The following is a 25,016-nucleotide window of genomic DNA, read 5'->3' as shown; positions in this document are numbered from 1 at the left end:
TTCTTGCATTATGTTACTACACTAACGCCCCAGCTGTATTTGGTGCTCATTGTCATTTTCTTGCAAGTGAGCTAATGACACTACTATAAAACACCCAGCAGCTGGTGGCATAGTACAAATAACCATTATTCATCATGAATTACGAATACCATGGAAGCAATAAAGAAAACTTTCTGAAATACATGTGATAATGTATCCAAACTCTTTTCCCATTCCCAGCTGCTAAATCATCTCTGCATGCTGCTCTGGTTCATATGTCTCATCATAGTGTGCATGTGGCACTCTGTGGCACTCAATGTTCACTAAAGTACCAGCTTGACAATACATCATGCCAAAAAAAACTTAGTCTGTGTGCCATTGGATCACCACTGCGTTTGGGGTTGATAGAATTGGTACTAGAGACATGGACCTAAAACTTGTAGAGTCCCTGGACTATTCCAGAGAGGAAAGTAAGAGAGCCATTTGAAAGTGCTCTATACAAACAGGCCTATTGGGGAAACACTGGTAGGATTGGAGGCATTAGTCTTTGAAAAGGAAGAATAGGGAAATCTACAAGTAGATCCACCATTGCTATGGAAGACAAGGTATGTCACAGGACAGTCACGTTACACTACAGTCAATCTCTGAGACTGGGGTATCAGTAGAACTTTGGTTTGCCTGTTGAGATTTACTGCAATGTATTAAGCCCACCATTCAAAGGTAAGAATGGGGGTTTGAAGAGAGGGAAAGCTCCATCTGCTTTTGCATTAGCGAGAGACACAGGGAGAAGAAAATAAATCCTTGTCTTTGTAAACTACTAAAACAATGATGTGTTTAATTTCAGTAGCTATTAATGATATTTATGGAAAATTAAATACACCCGCTTATTTGCAGCATGCCATTAGGGCTTTGTTCCTGGTGATTTCTTCAAAGGGCGTTCATAAAATAAATAAATAATTGAGATTCCCAAAGAAGGTATGGTTTGTTCCTAGACAGTGGGTTTTTCAAGATGCATAGAGGTTTTTTTGTTGTTGTCTTTTAAATGAAATTCTGTTCTAGAAAGATGGAGAGAATTTAGAAGAAAAAGCTGTATTGGTGCAGTCAGAATATAGCCTCAGTTAAGTCTTCAAAATAGAGCCTGTATGTTAGACATTGAGGCCTTTAGCCTGCAAGGATTTCATGCATGTACTTGGTCTTTATGTACTGCCATTAACCCCACTGATGTCAATGCAATTACTTACACAGATATAGTTGTTGATATTCAATCTATGAGAGATTTCTCTCTATGGATCACAGCCTGCACATGTGCACAAACACTGCATCAAAACCTCGTTTATATATACAATGGTAAAATGATTCACACATTTAGATAGCTAACTCTAATGAGCAAATACTTGATGAAAGAAAGCTTGGAGTGAATGGCGACTATCATTACTGCACATTCTTCCCAAAAAAATTAACTTATAATTGAAGTTGAAATGAAGACTGCTATTTGATTTGGTAGAAGAAAGGGCTGTTATTTTTTTGGTGTTTTCTTCCAGATAACCAGGTACAAAATTGCCTCCTGTGACAAGTTCTCTCCAGCAGAGATTCAACAAGCAGCTATAGAGAAGGGATGCTACCTTTATCTGTAGATGCAGGAGTTTCCTGAAGACTGAATGAAGTGTGGGTGCCCTCCATTCCACAAGACATCAGTATGAGCTGAGAAACCTTCATAAAACAAAGCAGAGCTTGATTACTTCACGGATAACACCAGCTCCCACTGACTCTAGCATAGTTTTTATTATTATTATTGGACCACTGGGGTACCCAGAAGTCAGGGAATTTCAATACCCACACATCCTCATTGAATATTAATGCTAGAACCATAACAATAGTGGCTAATAATGAAGCTTTTCACTGCCATGCGAATTACACATCAATATTAATGAAGCTTTTGTTAACATTCAGTGTTCTTCCTTTCTGTGTCTCTGCCAGGAATTTAGACTGGTTTATGCCAACAACACAGACTTAGATGTCAACCCTGAGTGGGTCCTAGACACTTCAGAAAGGACTTGCTTTTGCAAACATACATTTAAATAAAGTAGCATGGCATATCAAAGTTGCTTTAAGTTAGTGGTTGTTCAGGTTTTTTTTCCCCATATACAGGACAGATGTGGCTTTGCACATTTGCATATCCTAGAAGTAAGATTCAGAAGGCTGTCTTTTTATTTCAAAATGTTATTACAACAGCCTCTGTACACAAAATGTGACACAATAATTTGCAGTTATTTTCAGATCTCATTTTTCCCAGAATCACATGTACCAAGAAAAGGCAAGGGTTGAGTGTTAAGAAGTGAAGACAAGTAGCTTCCAGTACTGTAACTAGCCCGTGATACAGATCACTAAGCAAGTTGACCCTGATTTCTGCTCTTCTACACAGGAAATTGTCCCAGTGCTTTGAATCTTCATATGAAATTTAAATGTAATTGCCAGAAGCATTACCTTATTAATAAAAGTAGAAAAGCATCATTACTAATTATCGTGAGCTTAATTTGCATTTTCTAAACATTTACATTATCTAATGTAACTATGTAACAGATGCTTGCATGATTTCAAACTCAGCTATTTTCCAAAATGAGTATCTGACACCAGTAAATAATAAATGTTGCTTTGGAATCGTCCTGTCAGATGTAGCGTCTTACTCAAAAGGAATTTCATCAGCCACAGAAGCAGTACATTTTTAATGAATACCAAACCATTAACTTCATTTCAGTACAATTGATCCACCTTGTTGAATGCTGTACCAACTGATCCCATTTCAATAGTAGATCCTGCAAGAAATTACCTCTTTGAAGGAAGGATTCAATTGATTTGCACTAATCTAATTTAGAGGAGGCCGGAATAAAATCATACTGAGCCTTAATCGCATCTGAATACAAACAGTACAAAAATGCTGCTGATAAGTAGCTGATGTAATGCTCTGACACACCAGGGGGCTGATGTGCCAATCTCGCTCCCATTGAGGAGAGCACTCTGCAATTCCCAATGGTGCCACTTGGATTAAGACTTGAAATTGCATGTTTTGCATAGAATATCTGGAATGCAATATCACAGGATAAAGAAAGGGGAAAAAAAAAGTAAAAGCAGGTTATCCTTTGCAACAGTTGTCAAGATAGGAACCAGCCTAAAGAGATGATTCTCCTGCCATGTTGGTGGTTGGTGACCAATGCCTGCCAGTATTTAAGACAGATTTGGACAATGTCCTCAGTAATATGCTTTAACTTTTGGTTAGCCCCATACTGGCCAGGAAGTTGGACTCGAGGATCTATGAAGGTCCCTTTCACATGAGCTGTTCTATTTTATTCCATTCTATTCCGTTTCAAATAACCAACTCCCAGCTAGATCCATAATACACAGCACAAAGCCTTTGGTGATAATGACACCTCAGAAGGAATCAAAGTTCTACTTCTCACAGTCTAGCAAAGGAGCATTAAGTAGTGCAAGGAACCAAACACAGGCCCAAATATGATCAAATCACAGAGTGGTTCTTCTCAGAAGAATTGTACAGTTGTAAGCCTAAGGGGAGACTGCCCTGATGACATTGCTAGTAATCATCAAAATCAGACAAAACCACTAGTATTGCTTTTCCTTCCTTTAAAACAAGCCCTCCAGATTTTAGTGAACAATCAGATGGCTGAATTTCAGCAAAACCATCATTTTGACCTGTGCCAGTAAGTTCAATGGAGGAGAGAATGAAACTAAATTTGCAGCACAGAAAAAGGGTGTTCTAAAGGTCCATATAAGGAATACCCAGACTTCAAGTCAACGCATTTCATTGATGGACATTTATTTGCTGTGTAGATTTAGAGTAATTCAACCCACCATCTCACCATGTCTGTAAAATGGTGATAACAATCCCACTTCCCAGGGAAGCTTGAGGTTAAACTTACTGAATATTTGCAAAGCACTCTGAGGTGCTGCAATTCAGGCAGTAATATGAATGTAAAATACCACAGTATGGCAGCTGTTATGCTTAAATTCATCAGCTTCACCTGAAAATATATTTTTCAAAGGGAAAATACAAGAAAATGTTCTTATTCTACACTACAGAAATAAATGCATAAATATGTAAGGAGTCATTTAAAGGAATATAATTCTAGCAAACCTGGAGAATAAGAACTTGCAATAAATTCTGATCATGTTGAAAAGGAAACAAAAATAAAAGCATGAAATCAAATAGATACAGAGACACATAGCTAATCAAATTAGGGAAGTAGAAAGGATCCTTGGATCTGATCTCTAAACATACTAAAATGCTTAATTTGTGTTTGACTTCCTAGATATTCACTGTTCTGTTGCCTTCATAGAACACAACAAGAAGACAAAATTAAGTACATTGGTAATATTTGTTCACTTGAAGACAGAAAGTTTGAAACCAGTAGCCACCAAAATCCTGGTTCCATCTCTAAGCATCCTTTTTCCTTCACAACTTTGCAAATAAATGTCATAACCATCCTTCAAGTTCTTCTACACTTGGATTTGCTTGTTGGTAGATCAGTGTAAATTTTCCTGAAATTTTATACCATGTTTCACATCAAATCGCTGAAATTAAGCAAAATATTAGGTTGACTTTCCATACAGAAAACAAGAAGATTTGAAACAAAATCCCTCATCACTATAGTTCAAAAATGAAAAGCTATATCATTCATCATTACTACTGTTGCAATTCAGCTGGTTTTCCTGAGTGAGAAGAAAATATGGGTTCTGACAACAGCGGACCATTTTGGCACTATCAGCTGTCCAAACCCACTTCCAGTTATAAGCTCTTCATAAATGTCTCCCAGGAGTACTCATGTTTAAACCCCATATTTTTTTCTTCAGCTTGGTTTCGGTAGCTATCTGTAAGTACACACTCAGCAGACCAATTTCCTGTTCTTATTCGATATTCATATATTTCAAATATGCTACAGGAGAGAAAAGGATTCGCGGATTAAGGTGTTTACCTCATTTTCATTTTCTATTTTTCATTGCATCAAAGAGAAAGCAGAATTTCATGATAAACAATCACAAACATGGGCTAAAACAATTCCCACTTATTATTCACAGCAGAGGTAAAACAGGATTTCAAAGGCTAGAAGATGCCCTCAATTTGCATTCTGCTTCATTTGTCAGTAAATCTGTTTGCTGTTGGGAAGGCGTTTGCCATTCTGTTCTATTAGTCATTCAGTTAAAGCAAGGCTTGTAATTAACACTTGTGATAATTAGGCATTGGTTTGGTTTGGTTTGGAATCAACCTCTGTGTTTTAATTAAATCTCAGGAATTAACAAAAACGGATATGGGTTTTTGTTTAGCCAAATGATTAAGCAGTATTTTCTTTATCATCTTTTGTAGAAGCCATGCTATTTTCTATCCTGAGCAAGCAGGAATGTTTTATTGTGAGTTTAAATGAGCAGTTTACAAATAATTACTATTTCTCTGTTTAATGTTAATAGGAAGCTCATTCTAAAAACAAATCACTAATCTCACACAGAATGCTTTCCCTCAACGGCTGCATTATCTCTGTGACAACGCTAGGTCAGCCAATAGTACAATATATTACACATGACTTATTCTTTATTGGAAAATGGGGAAAAAATATCCTCGTATTGCGTTTAACCTATCCCAGTAAACCTGAACATTTTGTCCACCAGCAAACAGACAATCCAACCTGCCATGACAGATTCCAATTACAAGAAAAAATATATCTTAAACAAATGAAACCCTTGTGTACCTAATGGCAGAATACAATAATTACAAAGACGATTGGACCATCTGTGCATCAAATTTATGGCCTTATCATGTACAGTCAGACCTTCCTAAAGTAGCCTGTCAAAGGAGTAGAACTTAAAAGGAAACAGTTGAATATGTGACTACATTTTTAAATAACTTTTAAAGAAACAAAGACACTGTTTTGCTGATGAGTCTTCAGAAAGTGAAAACTTCAGGACAAAATAAATACGAACCTAAGATTCTGCTATTTAAGTCATTTTTTGCCTGGTTAATTTCTGGTAAGTAAGAAATGAGTGACCGTGACATGAGGATACACCCAGGAGGAGTTTTCTTTAAAAGAACCCTGCAGGATAGCACAGAGCTCCAAGCACTGCTTCTCTTGTAGGTGGGGATGTCCTGGAGAAGCTATCACCCACAGAAGAGGGGTTGAAGAGACAGAAACAGACAAAATGGCAAATATGGAGTTGTTTATTGTGATTGAGGAGGTTGGAGGAGCTGGAGTTTAAGAAAAGCATGAACATCCCCAGTCACTGTGCAACAGAAAAGCTGGCTACATTTGATCTAAAATAAATAATGAGCAAAATGGAGAACAGGGTTTTGTTTTAACAAAACAGCATGTTGTAATCTACTTCCGAGGACTTTGTACTCATGCAGAATGTTCTTGGGAGCAAGTGAAATTAAAAGTCTTAAAATGCATTTTGATGAAGTATAAAAGGTACACCTTGCTTCTAGAATCTGGCCAAGTCTGGCAGCATTTTATAACTTAATTTTTTGGTTTTTTTAAACTCTTAACAGGGCAAAAAATGAAATGCTTTAGTACAAGAACATTATAAAAGAACATGCTGCAAGAAGTGGTTTATAGCAAGATCCTTTCTCAAAGATGCTGATTTCCCAAGTAGCAGCTAGCTCAGAAAGCTTTAAATTCTAAAACTGATCTCTTACCTCCACAGAGGAAACAGCAAGTTTGTACTCCAGGATTCATTACAGCCTCTTTCTAAATGGCATTAGGACGGAGATAAAGGAGACTTCTTCCCTTGCCTTCCCCCAACACCAAAAAAATTAAATGGTATTGTTTTACACAGATTCAACTGTTTCTTATTATTTTAACTCAGAAGTTATAAATATGCTGATAGATTAAAAGACAAACGGAACAATAGAACAATGACACAAGCTAATCTGTGCACAAGGAAAAAAAAAGACAGTTTAAAGTCACTGGAAAATGATAAAGCAAGGAAAATTGTCCCAGACTCTGCTGTAAATAGCTTACAGATGTATAATGAGCATGACTATTAGTGGGAAACATGTTCTTAAAAAACTCAGTTGGCTGAGTTTGATGTCATCTCCTTTGACTTCTGTCAGTGCAGTTATCAATGAAATGGAGCTTTGAAAAAGAGGAAAAGAGAAAAGACTGAGATAAAACTAGAAGCAGAGGAAAAAAGCTAGAACTGAAAAATAAAATAAAAGCAGAGAATATGCGAGAAAGTCAGAATACTGAGACAAGGTACAGAAAAATAGAGATGATAAATTAGAGATAAGAAGAATGAGGGAACTGAAGTTAGAAACAGAGATAAAGAGTGAAGGAGGGAGAAAAAGGAAGAAAGCACGGGTTGAATAAGATAGGAGAAGACATAAAGTGCAGAGTACTACATTAAGGCAATACTCCCACCTTCAAAGGAATCCAACATTATAATCATGAAATAGGTAGAAAAGCAAAATAGCATCTTTCTCCAGCATACAAATCCTGTGCTATCAGACTAGAACATTACTGTTATCATTTTGCACAGGTATACTACTGCTACAGGCAGTAAGGAGGCTTGCCTATATCTTGCAGTTGTGCAAAAAAGGTAGACTTTGTGCTTCAAGTCCAGCTGCTCCTGGTCTGCCTTTGGTTGGGACTCATGAAGAGGAAGGATATCATTCTCAGACAAACTTATCTGAAAGGGAGAGGGACAACCACTAGCAAATATATGAAAATGAACCCACTAAAAAGGTGGAAATGCCTTACTGTTTTCTAGCTTCAGGCTGGTCATTAGATAAATGTTAGTCTCAGTCAAAAACAAACAAAAGAAACAAACAAACAAACAAAAAAGAAATAATATTGTAGAATCAGTAGAACCCACGTCACCTGCCCTCTCCAGTACAGAAACTGAGTTCTAGGCATTTAACTTTGTGCACAGCTATTTCTCATTTGTCTTTGCTATACTCAAGGGCTCAATGCTGAGAACAGATAGATTTTACCAACTGTTACTTACTATCACAGAGTTGGTCTGGATTTCTGAGGTCTCCCCCTGGATTAGATGAGGTCATTTTTTAAATATTTTTTTTTCTCCCTAAAGGATAAGCCTATTTTATTATGTATGAGAAAATGAAGAAGCACAAACTGCAGAAGTCAGACAGAATTGGGTGGCTTTTATATTAGATCAAGTTCTATATATGAAATAAACCTCCCACTGACTGCATCAGGAGCAGGACTGCAGCTAAGGTTCATCTCTGCTTTACCTTTCCTATCTCTACCTTCCTTGTTCATTGTGTTTATATACTCAGATGCCCAGTACAGCTAAATCTGAAATTAAATTATTGCTCTAAAGCTGCACTGAAATCCATACAAGCAGAGACAGACAAAAGAAAAAGACCTGTACATATTAGTAGAGCTTTATGTATATTGTATAAGAATTCATGCATAGTATTCTCAAGGTCCTGTGCAAAAAGGCAATGAATTCAATGAGACTTTTTTTTGTCTTTGAAGTGTTTTTGGATGAGGCTTTAGAAGACCTCTAACACTACCAGCTCTGCAAGTTCAGTGTAGACACAGCAAGAGTGATGAGTTTGTCTTAGCTTTCACACAATATGGAAGAGAAAACAATTGTGATCTTGAAATCAGAATATAGGATAATGTCATATGCACCATTTTTCATGCCTGTGTCTCAATAATGTGAAAATTGATATCACAGTATTTTGGGGGTGTTTTTGGTGTTTTCTAAACAATCGCACTTCTGCCTGTCTTTAGATAAGAATCTAAAATGCTAAATATAATATTTTGCATTCCCAATTGGAAAGCCATCTTTGGAAATACAAGCTAATCATGGCATTTACTTGTAGAAGGCAGAAAGACTTGATATGACTGTTATTTCAGAGGTGCTGATACAGGCACCATTGCTGGAGGTGCCCAAGGCTGGGTTGGATGGGGGCCTGGGCAATCTGATCTGGTGGGGAGCAACCAATTCATGGCAGAGGGTTGGGAGTGGATGAGCATTAAGGTCCCTCCCAACTCATTCTGTTATATTTTAATAGCTTCTTTTTCAAAGTCAGCTGCAAGAGCCTTGCAAAGTGCAGTGATAAACATTTTGTTTTTAAGAAGTGTCACACCAGAGTAATTTCAAAATTTGTAAAATTTTCCCAAAATACTCTTAAAAGTGGATGTCTTCTACAGTCACCAATTTCTGAAACGGAAAGAGTAGGCATTAAAGAAAAATCAAAAATTAAAACAAACAAAAATAACAAAGGTTTTTTGTTTTTTTTTTTTTTGACAGAATAAAGGAGGAAGTAGAGAAGGATGGAAATAAATCCTGCATCATCTTGGAAAGTAACAAAAGGGAAGAAAGAGGGAGGAGAAATCTCCAAATCTTTCCCAAGTAATGAATTCCAAGGGAAGAGTACCGAAAATTTACACGTTAATGAATAACCAGATGTTTCCCAAAGCCAGGAAACCTCCTCTTCCCCTTGATCACTTTCAAACTAATGTGAACTCTCATTTCATCACACTGGATGATCAGATGCTTCATTTGTGCCTCCTGCAGGCCTTACTAAAACCAAGGAAAGTCTTTGCAGTTTGGTTTTGGAGCAGTCTCCAAGGATAGCAATGCTGCAGTTAATGCAACGCTTTACTTTGCTATGAGACGTGACAGCAGATTTTCCATTACAGTAGGCTTTCCCAATTACCTTTCTTGTGGTCATTTTAATTTTATACAGAATAAACTGTTCCTGAGTTACTGAGCCAAAGTTTCAGATTTAAAACAGTATCTAGTATTCAGTCTGACAGTTACTTTTTTCAGTTAATGCCAGATCCTGATCAAATAACTGCTCTACCATTTCCATTTTACTCATCTAAAGACTTTGGCAGTCCTGCCCTTCAGCATATTCCTCAGCATTTTCAGATCAGAGCCTCCATTTATTGCAAGATTAGCATGTCCCCGTCTTCTTCATGGCATTCAGCAGACAAGATGGGTCTGTAGTGTAACTTGTCACAGAACTACAAAGTCCCTTTGGATCCTTCTGGAAGAACTAGATCCTTAGGATCACTTGACAAGCGGCGTTGCTCTTTCATTTTTTCCTCCTGTTGTCCTCTATGGCAGGTAGAAAATGAGCAATTAAAAGGATCTTATGTCTGCCTGTATTCAATAAAAAGAGACGTGTAAAAGCCTGTCATTGTGTCAACCCATTTCTTCATCACTGCCTTAAAGACATGCCTTCTCATCTCCCATCCCAGCCATTAAAGGGGCAGAAACTAATTTCCTGTACAATTTCTTTGGCCAGGCCTAAGAAGCTTAAAGAGGAGTCCTGCGAATGCACTCAGAAAGAAGTTTCATAGCTTCTGCCTAGAAAGTAGTTCAAATAAATTAGAGCTCACTGAGCATTATTACAGCTTGTTGCCTATGGTATTTCCTCCCCCCAGGGTAAAGGAAATAATCTTGATTAATGACACCCCAAAAAAAATCATTTTTCTCTTTAATTCACTAATTGGTTAATCTTTTGTGACATCAAAGAAGGCTGCAGAGTTTGCAAAAAAAAAAAAAAAAATGGTCAATGCAAAAGCCAGATTTCCTGTGCATTTTCCATGTGTGCTTTGTTTCCTGATGTAATTTCTAACTGAAAAGGAATGAAAAATTGAAATCTCCAGTTTACATGAGGAATGGCAGTTTTGAGCTCCCTATCAGACACCTCATTTTCTCTACATTAGTCACAATCAGACAGACAAGGCTCTGTCTTGTTGAGCTACATTTAGTAGTCTGTCTGAACTGCAAATTTAGATGACATCCAAATTACACAGATTCAGCCAGTAGGCTACACTAATGCAAACTAGGAGAAAAAGAATCAAGACTATTGATTTTTTTGGTCCTTTCTCTGTCATATTCCCTTAAAGGCATTTACCAAGGCTTTTAAGATCTTCAGCATTTTCACAAAGGAACAAATTACGTGCAAATAAGACTGCCTTAATCTATTCTTCCCTGCTTGGATTGTTCTTTCTGTACAGTCATTATGTGCTTCTTTACGCTGCTGCTGCAGTTTCCTTGATCCACTTTCATGCACCATGTGGTCAATATATATGTTGAAGAGTAGCTGTGGAAAAGCACATCTCTTGCACCTGCCTACAATAATCAAAATCTTGTTTGTTAATTCCCTTCAATCCAAATACATCACACATCTCTCTGCTCTTTCTTGCAGCTGTTTCAGCAATTTGATGTCATATTCAGCAGAAAGACCTTCTGATCACATTTCCATTTGCAGACTTGATTTTTCGCAATGAATATTTACAGGGGGTTTGTTACAGTCTCTCTAATGCAAAAAGCAAAGACCACAGATTCTACTGACAAATAGAGCTGATTTCCAACACACTGAACCTTCACAACTCTGTCAAAGCCAAACACCCTGCCCCTTCTGACTCCCACTAACATGAGTCCACTGAAGACACAGGTATTTCTGCTGAACATATATGGCAACATAGTTTTGAATTTCTGAACTCCACTGAAAGCAATTAACGTACATACTACTTTTTGCCAACCAGTCTCTGCAGCAGAGCCACAGCCAATAACCAGCCCAACAGTGCTTTACTGAGAAAGAAACTCAGAAAACACACTCCTTGGAGTAATCAGTACTGTTCTATTCAGGTACAACACCTAAACAATAGACCAAAGACTGAAGTTTCTAGATGATATGGAAAGTAATAAAAGGAGTAACAGCTTTAGAGAGTTTAAGTGCTTCATGCTTTGAACCAGCAACCTACCGAGAGATTTAGAAAGAGCTTTTTCTAGTTGATCTCACTAAGCAGCTGTATAAGCTTTTTTAGGCATAGTTAGCAAACTACAAACTCATTAGGAACTACATATGGTACTGTCACTTTCCATGAAATCTGAAGCTCACATACTTTCCTTTTAGTCTGTGCACATGCTTTCTGTCAGAGCTGAACGTATGTGCCATCCGGCAGTAATATGCCCCTTATGCATTACCATTTGGGTTTGTTTGATTCTATTCTTTAGAGGCTCCTAGGCTTCTGACATTATTTCAGCCTTCAAACTCATATGACCTCTGCTTATTTTCCTGCATTTAGGAAAAAGATTTGATGTATTTCCCTCTCTCTACCATTTTTGGTTTTTAATATGCCCACCAGGATTCCATCTTCTGTTCCCTCCCATATGTTCTTAACTTAGACAGAAACTGAAGTTCATGCTGGTTTTAGTGGGTGTTTTTACTCTTGCAAATCACAGGGCTCAGGGTGAGTAAGTTTCTTGCAGGCAGGTAAACTGGCCAAATGCTTTCCTAGTCCTTTTTTCCCTTCAGAGAAGCAAATTTCTCTGCAAAGTGCTAAGAAAAGTCTGTTATAATTTCATAGAATCATAGAATGGCCTGGGTTGAAAAGTACCACAATGATCATTTAGTTTCAACCTCCCTGCTATGGCCAGGGTCACCAACCACTAGCCCAGGCTGCCCAGAGCCACATCCAATCTGGCCTTGAATAGTTTAGCATATTTTTCTCCACCTGTAAACACAGACTCATTTCTACTCTTCAAACTCATATTTTCCATGTCAGACTTTTTTTTCTTCTGATCTTTCTGTACTATAATTTTAATTCTGTCCTATCATCTCTTTGCTGACCCTTGCCTGGAGCAGAACTGAAACAAAGCCTCAAAATTCCTTGATGCTTATTTCTATTTTTTCCTTCTTATGCTTCTATCTCTGACAATCTTTCAGCAATTCTCCATTTTCATTGATATTGCCTTCAATAGCTCATTCAAATCACAGAATTAGCCTATTTAACCTAACTGTAAATTTTGCTTTCTCCTCCTTCTTTTTAAGCAAAACTTCAGATTTATATCATTGCAATGGGCTCATGTCATCTCAGAGTCAAATAATACAAAAGTTGAGTTGAATTTGAATAAGCCTTAAAATTAATTAGAATTACTGAAGCATACATAGTCATCCTCCAAACATTGTTTTTCCTTCCAAAAATGTTTAGTCAGTGTATTCCAATAGAAGAGAATTTGAACAGTTGGAGAAGGCAGGTGAAGAAAATAGAGATGTTTAAATATCTAGAATTGGAAAAGATGTGGCAGCTTCAGCAAATTTGACTGGAAGAATGAAAAAAGTATTCGGACTAGTACAGTGTAAGAACAGTAGCTTAATATCCATTCTTGAGTTGAAGCATAATGTTAAGAGCTACCACTTACCACCTCCACCCTGAGAATTACTTAAGGGACTTGAAGCAAGGCTGCCAGGCTGAAAAGCAAATCAGCAACAGGACTTCACGGCAGCACAGCATTTAGGAGATGTGGACTGCCTACAGAGAGATTAGAACTAATACTTGCTTGTCTAAGTTGCAGATAGGAGATTCCGTACCACTGGCCATGGAGAAAACAAATGTCACAAATGGAAAAGCAAGGCATTTAATGAGCTGCTGTTAAGGACAATAGTGCTTCCTAGTGCACCATTTTGGGAGAGAAGATAAGCCTGTGAGAGGACGGTCAGCAAATCCATTTCACTTCCAGCTTAACACAACTGCTAGCCATAAAGGGCACAGATGGCTACTGTGTGGATTTTGATTCTACCCATAACTGCGTAGTGCCAAAGTCAGTGATAAACTTCCATTTCAGTATCAGAGGACCACAGTTTAACTCCTGCTGAATCATGAAAATATGCTTCCATTTTTCAGTTTTTATAATAGCTCTTCAACTGTTACAGAATACCTCATTTTACACTTTCAAACTTCTTTGGGAAAAGCTATATATATACAGATACGGACATTCCTTAGAGAGAACTGAATGTTATCTACTTTTACCAGTGGACATATCAAGACACAGTGAGAAAGTAATTCTCTATATGCCAGAAGTTTCAAAGAGAATATCACAGCTGAAAGTACAAAGTCACTGGAAAACTACTTTAACTGTGTATAATATAACTTCTACCACTAAAGAAAAAAAAAAAGGAAAATTGAAAAAAAAAAAAAAGAAACAAAAACAAAATCTAGTTCTGGAGAACACAGTACAAGTCTTAGTTACCATTCTCTGTATGTAAAGGTAATTACCATGCCATGCTAGACTGATGTGAACAGGGAGACCAACGCAAACTTGTGAGGGCTGCAAAGATGATGAAAGGTCTGGAGGGGAAGAGGTGAGGAGAGGATGAGGTCCCCAAAGCAGAGGGGGCTGAGGGGAGGCCTCATGGCAGCCTGCAGCTCCTCACAGGGAGAGGAGGAGAGTTGGGACACCAGTCTCAGGCATAGGATTTGGATTTTTGGGTGGTGCTGTGTGGAGTCAGGAGCTAATCCAGTGATCTTTATTGGTCTTGTCCAACACAGGATGCTCTATGATTGGAGTATTGTATTTTACTATAGTTTAGACATCCAAATGTGACAACTAAGTCCTCTAATGACATTAATGATTTGGCCACAGATTTGTACAAGAGAATCCTATTTTGTGTAGGACAACAAGTCTGTGAATGGAATAAATCAGTCAAATAAAAAAAAAACAAATTAAATGTGACATACTACACATACCGTGTTATCTTCTATGACACTAAAATAATAGTTATTCATACTTGAAAAAAATTCTCTTCATTTTCTAAGGTAAAATACTGTCACTAAGTAAACATTCACATTTACATTTGGTGGATGAACTTTAATATTAAGAAGAGGTCACCTGAAATGCATCATCCATATTTGAACGGTTTTATGGGGCTTACTTTACACAGAAGTCCCTGGGGTAATTATTTCATATCAGAACTAGGAAAGTTTAGTATCTGTATTCAGTATGTATTTACACTTCATGCCAATGCATTAAATAAAATTCTATCACATTCTGTCTTTGTCTCTGTATTTCCTTCTTTTCAAAGACATGCAGTACGTGATCAGATTGCAAATTCACTCACAGTCTGAAAGGCTGTCTTGCTATTGTTAAAAGATCTACAAAAAACTTGGCAAAAGCTGTGATAAAGAAGTCAGTTAAAAAGTCGAAATTGTTGTAGAAGAGAGTACATCTTCAACTCACTGTCATAATTAAAAAGACAGAAAAAAGTAAAGGAAATGCATTATTACACAACTAATGGGCACACAAACTACATACACATTAAAAACGAGAGAAAATAAGGTTTTAATGAAAGCTTTAAAGGAAAGATCTCATCTAACTTACGCCACATTGAGATCTATTCAGCACAAAAGGAGAGGAATGTGCAAACTGAAAGGCCTGAAACAGCATTTTAAAGCCCTAATCAAGAAATTTAAAACCCACATCTAAAGCCAAGCCCAAAAGTTTAAGATTGACTTTGAATGTGATATGTTTGAAATCTAGATTCAGACACATGCAAATTCTATGGTCAACTCACACTTGTTACCAGAACTAGGTGAAGCTCAACATAATACCCACAGGGGTTAGCACAAGTCTTCCTTCAAATTTTGACGTCTGAAAATCTGAAACCACACGGCAAATAATTCAGAACAAAAGCAGAATGGTTAAGATACAAGAATTCCCTATCAAAACTCTGAGAAAATATCTCCGTTTGAAAGTTTATGGACAGGAAAAATTGTCTGCTGCAAGAAATGCTGAGGTAAATATAGCATTTTCATATTTTCCAAATACTTTCCGTATTTCTTCCAGGCATGAAGTAGTAAAACAGAAGTCAGGAGTTTCTTTCTCCCTTCTCTCTGCTTTAGTTTTCTTACCAGTTTTCAGAAGCATCCACACAGTAATAAGTTTTTAAAAAACTCAGTGTTTTTTCAGAATTCCTACCTCCTTTTTTGAAGAAAGAGAGAAAAATAGAAAAAAAAATGAAATAAGGAAAAAAGAAGAAATGGGAAAAAAAAGACCTACTCTGCTGAAAACAGCATCCTTTTCCTGTTCACACAAAGTCACTGAGGTTTTCATGGCGCCACACATATGCACAAATCTGCTTCAATCCCCTCAAAGCTCAGCAAGTGTTTAGAAATTTGGCCACAGCATTTAGCAAAGCTATGAGAGCTGCTCTGAAAGTAATGCCTCCTACTATATCATGTGGGCCCACATGATCAGAGGTGGATGTTAGTCATGTGGCAGCAGAGGTTGAACCTTCCCACCAATATTCCATTACACTTTGTTGCCATTTGACAGATTGCAGCAGAGGGGCAGTTTGACAGAATGGCATCTGATATGGAAGTGCGTATGAAGAAAGGGTGTGTCACTGAATTCCCCCATGTGGAAAAAATGGCACCCACTGACATTCATCAAATCTTTATAGAAACCAAATCATGGTTGTGAGCACAGAGAGGCGGTGAATGGTGCATTTCAGCAATGGCATCATCATAGCAACAGTTAAACCTTCTGTGGTGCAGATTTTTACATTTACGAACACGGTATGTAGATTCTTGCTCATCACTGGTGAGAATGCATTCCTAGTATTGATGACTATGCTAAGGAAGTGTTCTATAGCTGAGAACTTGCTCTATCAAATAGCGTTATTGTGCTCTTTGTATCTGCTGTCGTTGTTTCCATGGAAATGGAAACAGGAGGCATTACTTTAGGAGTGTCTGTGAGGAAGGGGTCAGTCAGTCTAGAAGCCCTGCAGGACCTCTTGCAGCAAAGCCATTTAGACAGGTGGGAAAGAGATTGGTCCTGGACTGCCATGCCTTCTATCCCCACATTATATAACACAATACATGCTGTACCCATGGAGGGCTAGAAAAGGGAAATGCAAACACTCCTTGACCAAAATCCCCAGTACATGGGCTTTTATACGACACCAACAGTAGAATCCATATCTCATTTGTTCTTTCTATCAGCTCAGAGGGTTCCTTCCAAAGGCAGGACTCTTCAGCTCCTAATTTGGAGTCGTACCACAGCAAAATCCAGGTGGCAATGCATAAAACATGGACAGTTCATGCAAAACAGAACTCACCTGGACAAAGGCATCCCGAATTCTAGTGGCATTCACTGTACAGTAGGAGAAGCAAAACATCACAGGCTTTAGAGCCTAAATTTCCTTCCCAATTTCATTTCAGCTGTTAAGTGCTTTGGAAAACGGGAGTCCATTTGGCACACAACTGGCAGGATCTGTTCCAGAAAGATGGAAAATGGGGAATAGAAAAAGTGCTGAGGGTCAGGACAGAGGTATGTAGGCAATGTTGACTTCACACAGTTCTTGCCAGTACTGTGCCAGTTCTAAGCCAATACCATTAATCATTCACTAAACTCACTTGAAAAAATTACAAATAAAAGTAATTAAAGTGATGCCAAAGCTTTGTGTTTTTGTACCACAGTCTACAAGCTTTGACCTTCATGTGCATATTACATGCAGACCATGCCTGTTTAAATAAAGTTTTGTAGCAGACAGAGCATCTGTTAGGACTACTTTATATTCATGTTTAAGATGGGATTACTCTCTGGGCTTTGTCAAATAATGAAGAAAAACAAAAGGGAAGAAAGAAATAAAAATCTTAATTCCCCTTTGATTTTGTGAAACAGTTTGAATTTGAAATAATTAATCCAAATTCTTATAGGCAGCTCTATAAGATCTTTGCTTGAAATCTTTCAACCTTTCAGAGATTAACAATGCATCCATAGCATAAGCCCCTTTAGAAATGCTGTACTTGTACAGCTCTACATGTACAGCTCTACAAAATTACAAAAAAAGTTATTTTTAAGTCTAAGTGCTTATGTGGTGTTAACTGGCACTGGAGGGAATGTTGTTAGATGTGGTTTGCACCAGCCTAAGAAGTTAGCACCAGCTAAAATGCTCTCTGAGTATTTTTTAGTGTGCAGAAAGGATTGCTTACCACAAGTCACTGTGTTTAGCAGTAATGCTGAGTTAGAGCCCTCCTTGTTTTCAAGTAATAACCTTCTTCTCTATCATCACTTCAGCCAGAGCCAGAACATCCCCCTCTGAAAGCTGTGCATGGCTGAAGACCCTCAGCAGAGGAATGTCTGATCTCTCAGTGGGGGTTTCAGCTCAACAAGCACTTCAAAGCTGGTAGAAAGAAACCGAGCAACAGCTGAGTCCCTGACCCTCACTCACAGCCCACCCACAGGTGATCAAAGCATGGAGTTCAGGCACCAAGGTAAACTGGAGTAGCATGTCTGCATCAGGACCTGGAGCTTGTGTTGGTGAAGAGGAGTAGTGACGTTTTTCCAGGAAAGGCACAGAATATCGTAAGACTAGAAAAAAGGCCTCAAAGTGAAATATAGATAAGGATTATATGCAAATGAATAGAGAGATCATAAGGGGATAAGAACCCAGAGAAAACCCAGAGATTTGGAAGGAGTGAGCCATAAGCCATACATGAATGAAAGAGTTGGAACAGTGGTGATCCATGATGGCCAGTATGACTCCATTTCCCACCATACAGGGAAACATCTCCAGGTTGGCTCCATAGGCTGGGCAGGGTTTCTTCTGTGCCATGCTCATAGTATACTCAATACTGAGAAAAGAACGTGAAGAAGAAAAGAGCATGAAGAAGAGAATGGGAAATGGGAAACAAGGGGAAAATGGAAAAAAAAAAAAAATTACATCACCTGTGTATGATTCAAGTGTCTTCTGTACTACTGAGAGGCGAGGCAAATTCCTGGGCAAGCACAGATCTACAAATCAAACATATTTTCACTTTGTTTTGCTTTGTTACCTGTACAGGACTTAATGCTTCTGCTGCATCTGAGTCAAAATCTTTTTCCAAGATCTCCTCTTCCTACTTAAAAGCACTCTGAACATTCCCCAATAATGACTATTACTGTAAGCATATGACAGCCGATTTGGAGGGGTCACTTCTCCAGTGGGGAATAGATGGGAGCTGGCAATTATCAACAGAGAAATACTGCACATAGATAAACATCAGCTGATAGGATGACACCAGCAGAGCTGCCTTTGCACTAGCCTAAGAAGCTAGCACCAGACAAGCTCCTTTGTCTTCCGCAATGTGTTGCAGAAGTTCATAAAATAGTGGAAAAGGGGGATGTGGTGGGTGTCAATTATTTGTAATTTCAAAGGGCTTTTGGTAGGATCCCTCACTGGAGACTATCAAAGAGAACAAATAAGTAAGGGATAAAGAGCAAGTCATGTTAAGGATTAAGTTCCAGTTAAATAATAGGAAACAAAGAGTTATAACTAATAGGTTTTTCTCAGAATAAAGAGAAGTTAATAAAAGGACACCCTACAGAGCATTACAAAAACTACTTTGGTTCAATATAGTTATTAATAAAGAAGGAGCAGGACTGTGGGGTCACAGCATATGCTGGGACAAGAATAACCAAGCAGACCTTGTCAGCTTCAGTTTTTTTTATCCCCCCCAAAGCACCCTGTGAAATCAATGGGAAAGAGTGATCGTGGCTCATGAAAACCAGCTCCCATTCTCAGACCTCTGTAAATAGCTGGCTATACTGGGACAGGCTGTAAATCAGTCAAAGGAGCTCCTGAATGCTGCTGTTCTAATAGCAAACAGCTTATCTTTACTTCAAAACATCTCTGGCTAGATAGCGATAAATAGAGTGTCTTGGCTGCTTGAGAAAGCATAGCTGGGATGTTATGAACCACAGTATGAACCTTACGTCAACAAACATGATGCAATAATTGGGCACAACTAACTCTGATCAATCATTAAACTTAACATAAGGAAAGTTAGAGTTTGGGGAGGTTGTGCTTTATGCACAAAGAATTATTCATTTTAATCATAAGGAGTTGTTTGTTTCTCTTTTCTGATCCCAGGCAGAAATCTGCAGGGTTTTTGTAACCAGAGCCTTTGCAGTGATCCCTGTCTGGCACTTTAGGCAATTGACTTTAAAAAAAAAAAAAAAAATTTCCTTTCTTCCACATACTTAAAGCTACTTTGAAGACAGCAACCTCCCTCCTTCTGCTGTTCCCAAACTTCTGCCCCGGAGGGACGAGAAAACTGCAACAGCTGCTTGCCACAAATAAGTCTTCACATACACTAATTTTAGTGCAGAAAGAGCAAAGTAGCTGGGCAAGACAAGCTAGGCATGACCTCAGATGTGACAGAATAACACCAAGGAAATGTGGTTGCTTTTGCACATCAACCCCCTACACACACAGTCACAGATGGAAGAACACCAAGAGGTGTTCAACATACAATCGGTCTGAAAACTAATCTAAATTGGAAGCAGGGAAATACAGCAGTCTATAACCAAGATTAAAAACAGAAGCAAGTGGCAGCATTCTGATTTCATCGGCAAAAGGAAACGAAAGAATTTTAACAGGAGGATTCCCAGGAGCACTTACTGGTGCCTAAGTCCTGTTTACGTCAGTGATAAAAACATCAGCTCCCACCAACCATTTCTAATATCTTGCCCTTGGGATATCATTTGTAATGTGTCCTTGTTATTTAGAAACAACACTTCCTAGAGAAAATACTGCCCACTTAAACCCACAAGTCTGGGTCAACAGGCAATGTAAATCATCTGCTTTTCACTACAGTTCTAATGCACAGAATCCAAAAATGGTGAAAATAAGTCACATTTTGAAAGCATTTTCTCCACCACTCTTTAATACTGGGGCTAACTTTAATTAAATCAAGAGAATTATGCTTTTAAAATTTAACTGCATGATTCAGAATCATATAGATAGTAACATATTCATATGCATGCCTCTCTTGACGCTAGCACATTTTTTTAATCAGATTGCAGTATTTTTGACAGTCATTAATTTTAAATGAGAGAGAGAGACTTTAACCTGGAGCGCCTAGACATGACTGTTTATAGTTTTCTGGAGGTTTTTTTGTTTGTTTTGTTTTTAATTTGAGCAGCTACAGAAAAAAAGAAAAAGAATGAGGAGAGCTTGAATTCTGAAATGTTAGACAGGGATTATATTTTTAACTGTGCAAATAGGCTTATGAAACTTGAATGGTGTCAGGATAAAACCAGAGTTGTTCTCTTAGCAAAATCTTTTAACATACAGCACCAAAGGTGAGGGGGTTGGAGCTCGATGATCCTTGAGGTCCCTTCCAACCCAAGCCATTCTATGATTCTATGATCAACCTTAATTCACTCTTATTATCTTCATTTCCAACCAACTGTTAGAAATAAATTGAAAAACAAAAGATATTCATCAGAAAAGACAGATTTTAAGAATCAAATTATAAGATTTTCTTTCATCTCTCAGCAGAAAGTTGTGACAGCAAAGCTTCCCTCTCCATGTTTCATGCAGTATGTTGGTGCTGCTAACCTCAGCCAGTCTAATTACTAATGTTGTGCTGTTGCACTAAATGAAAATCTGGCCTTCACATTAATAATTTATTCACATTGCTTCACTAACCAAGCGACCATTATACATACACAAATCAGCAGAAGAGTCACAAGGAATTAGGAAATGTTTTCTATTGATCAAAACAAAGCATCCAAGGTAGTTCCAGAACCAATCACCAAAAATGTGCCACATTCTCCATAAGCACTGATCTTCACCTGTATTTGGAAAAGTTGAAAGGTTCATTCCTTCCATTCAGTTAAAATATTTTAAACATGAAAGAGACTGCAAGATGTTCGCAAAGGAAAGCTCCTTTCCGTGGGGGTGGGTTTCTGTAATTCCTATTTCACAAGCACTTACACTGAAACAAGAAGCTAAAACAGTATGACAAAGTGGCTGCAATAGCCCAGGAATGCAAAACTGAAATAGCTACTTGTAATGATGGAAAAATTTAGGAACTGGAGTTAGAAGGATCAAAAATTCATAGGATCCAATATTTTAACTCCAAGGCATTTGAAGCACTGAAATGTTAAGGCATTACACCAAGACACAAAATAACCTCATTATCATTTCTAATGCAGATCAATACTCAACGCTGCCCTTTGAAAAATACAGTGCTTGCCAGTCTGCACACTTATTGTGATCTTTGCATTAGCTCCCTAACATTAAAGCTTTCGCATAAGCACTGTCTTAGCCTCTAGAACTTGCCTCTCCCCCCCTCCCTACTTGATCAACATACATCGGTATCAAATTATAAGGGGAAAAAAAATAATGCAAATCAATACCCAACGTATTGATTATTTCTTTTTCTTTCTTCCTTGTGACATTTTGTCAGGTGGCTTCCTCTGTTCCTTGGGGCTGCCTGGTGGCATTAGATGGCTGCTCCAGTGAAGACTAATGGCACAGATTCTGTCCCAGGTGGACGCCAGGGATTGTTTGAAGTCACTGATTGGTGTGAGAGCCCTCTAGCTCCCAATCCCCAGCATGTGGTCCAAAGCACAACATATGCTTCCTGCTTGCTAGATTTGTCTCCAATAATAAAAACAGGGTTTCTTTTCAATTTTAGTCTTGTGACCAATTTATCAGGCAAAATAACATCAAGGCTTCAAAAGGCTGGGTTGGTAATCTGGTTCTGCATTGGATTAGAGGTAGCACTGTGAATAGAGAATCATCAAGATAATATCTTCTGCCATACCATAAAAAATATATTATATATATATATATGAATAAGTGTGGGGGTTGTGCGTGTGTGTGTGAATTCTGACCCATTATTAGAGCTTCTCCTGCACAGAGCAGGGAATGGCAACCTGCAGCTCTTTAAAATGAGTTTAAAAAAAATAATAATGCAGGGGGAGGAGAATTGAAGTCATGGTAATGCTGAGATTCTGATATTTGTTCTTTTCATTGTAAATGCTGATAAAATACATTAGCTCCCTGGGGGCTGGGGGAATGCAATTGTTTGGTGATGTTTCATTCATGCTGCTATAGGTCTTTAAACACAGAACGGGAAGGAAAAGGGGCCCAGCTTTCTTGTTGGTTTTGTTTGTTGTGTTTCTTGTTGGTTTTATGTTGTGGGGTTTTTTTAGAAGCTTGAACCATGAGAATAAAACTCCACCCTCTCAATTAACACAATAGTCCAATTTAAAGAATATTGTCAGTGTGGGCTAAAAAGGTAACAAATAGTGCTACAGATAAATTTAACATTACTCCTGACAGCATAAGAAATAAGAAAGAAATAATGGAAATAGTTAACTTAATCATATCAGAATATAGCATGCAAAATATTTAACTAGGGTTTATTTTAAGAAAAATAAATTAGACTTCTAACGAAAGCTATTATTTTGTATAAGCATTAAAGATGTACATAACTACCACAAGATGTATTCTATTCCAAGAAAGACTCTAAGTTGTCTAGAAATCCCTCTAAATACTTTGTATTTAGATGAGAGAGAAAGAGGAAAAGAGGAAAAAAAGAGGAAAAGAGGAAAAAAAAGAGGAAAAGAGGAAAAAAAAGAGGAAAAGAGGAAAAGAGGAAAAGAGGGAAAAAAAAGGAAAAGAGGAAAAAAAAAGGAAAAGAGGAAAAAAGGAAAAAAGGAAAAGAGGAAAAAAGGAAAAGAGGAAAAAAGGAAAAGAGGAAAAGAAAAAAAAAATGTCTTTATTGATAGAATGAATCTGACTTTTTTTTTTCATCAGAAGAGCATGCAATTAAATATATTGCTTGAGGGGAAGTTTTAATGCTGGTTTCACATTAGGTGAGGTAATGTCAAACCAAACACTTTCCAAGCTGTTCCAGGAACTTGCTGACTTCATAGGTGCTCGACTGCACAAGTATCTCAGTCTTCCAGCACAGCCACACTTGGTCAGAGTGACTGAAAGCTGAAACTGGCCTAGACATTCACTAAGCTCAATTTTAGCAAGCAAAGATACCAGACATAGCTCCCACGGAGTATCAAGCGATTCAGCAGTTTATGCTGTCTTTCACCATATGATCCATCTCTGTTTGGACATCTAATTTAGTCTGCATCAAACCACCTTGAGCAATAAAACTCTACAATCCATGTCACTCCTACATAGAGAATTGCCCCGTGCATGCCCACAGGGAATGCACTTCCAGAGTGGCCCCATTTAGATGGACTTTGCACAAAGGGACTGGCACAGTCTTTGATAAGAAATATTAATACAGGATTTTGTTATGCTTCCTATTTTTTTTTTCTCAAAAAAAAGAAATTGGAGGAGGTTTTCCATGTTTTTCTCTTGGAGAATTTCTCCACTGTATCTGTTGTGCAGGCAGCAAAGGCCTGCACTGTCACTCACTCACTCTTTCCAGGTAGGATGGAAGAGAGAACTGGAAAGTTAAGAGTGCAAGAACTCATAGTTTGAGACAGTTTCCTAGGTAAAGCAAAAGTCACATGCACAAAAGTAACATTTCCTTACATCTAGTCTAAATTTCCCCTCTTTTAGTTCAAAACTATTTCCCCTTGTCCTATCACAACAGACCCTGCTGAAGAGTTTGTTCTTATTTATATTGTCAAGCATGACTTGACGTGGTATGGAATTTCCCTGTGGCCAGTTTGTGTCACTGTCCTGGCCATGTCCTTGCCTAGCACCTCATGCACACCCAGTTCCTCGCTGGCAGAGCAGCACAAGAAGCATAAAAGGCCCTGTGTGAGCACTGCCCTGCAACATTTAAACATATCAGCATGTTATCACCGCTATTTTCATCACAAATCCAAAACACAGCATCACAGGAACCTCTACAAAGAAAAGTAACTCTAACATGCATTTAGATAGGTAGAGCAGTAATAATTTTTACCAGCAATAGGGCCAGTATGTGCCAATGGATCCCAGAAGATGTCAGGACCCACAAAAACTTGCCCCTAGATATTGCTCAGATTTTCTAAGAGCCTATTTTTGTCTGTGGGGAAGGGAGGGAGGAAGGGAGGAAGAGAGTTCAGTGCATTCAAATAGACTGAATGGCTTTGTATCCAAAGAGGAGAGTAGAGCTGATAGAGCAAGATCCAGCTCATCACAACACTAAGTTGCTCAGTCTGTGATGGAGTAATGCAGATATACAGATGGGTATGAATGGGATGGCAACTGTGAAAGGCTAGATATTTCTGAGTGTAGTCCTGTATGCATCTTGCAAAAATACCGTGGTTGCATTTCTGTATCATATATAAATAACTGCAGTTCATCCCAAGATATCTTATGTTAAGGCAGTCAAAAAGTACAAATTTGCAGATGCACAATCAGATGGGAATACTACAAACTGAATACAAATATTCTGCTTTGTCTGCTTTGCTTACATTTAAAAATAATATAGAGAAAACACTATAGTGGCTGAGTTTTGAACACACCATGT

General features: G+C 38.0%; 1 protein-coding gene across 5 annotated transcripts in view; it reads right to left on the bottom strand.

The window, feature by feature from the left end:
* Positions 1-25,016, bottom strand: part of LOC149917922 (uncharacterized) — a 172,681-nt gene that overhangs the window by 8,000 nt on the left and 139,665 nt on the right. For 4 of the 5 annotated variants that reach the window (XM_090142044.1, XM_090142045.1, XM_090142041.1 and 1 more), the window contains 4 exons: positions 18,481-18,546; positions 17,745-17,935; positions 16,868-17,022; positions 1,602-1,689 (listed from right to left, as the gene is read on the bottom strand). In XM_090142044.1, the coding sequence (XP_089998170.1) occupies positions 1,602-1,689; positions 16,868-16,927 (148 nt within the window). In that variant the 5' untranslated portion in view covers positions 16,928-17,022; positions 17,745-17,935; positions 18,481-18,546. The remainder of the gene's footprint in view (positions 1-1,601; positions 1,690-16,867; positions 17,023-17,744; positions 17,936-18,480; positions 18,547-25,016) is intronic. The other variant, XM_090142043.1, reaches the window with a different exon arrangement.

Source organism: Phasianus colchicus, chromosome 5 (genome assembly GCF_987193195.1).
Source record: "Phasianus colchicus chromosome 5, bPhaCol1.hap1.1, whole genome shotgun sequence".
Taxonomy (NCBI): Eukaryota; Metazoa; Chordata; class Aves; order Galliformes; family Phasianidae; genus Phasianus; species Phasianus colchicus.
This window is presented reverse-complemented; position numbering and strand designations above follow the sequence as displayed.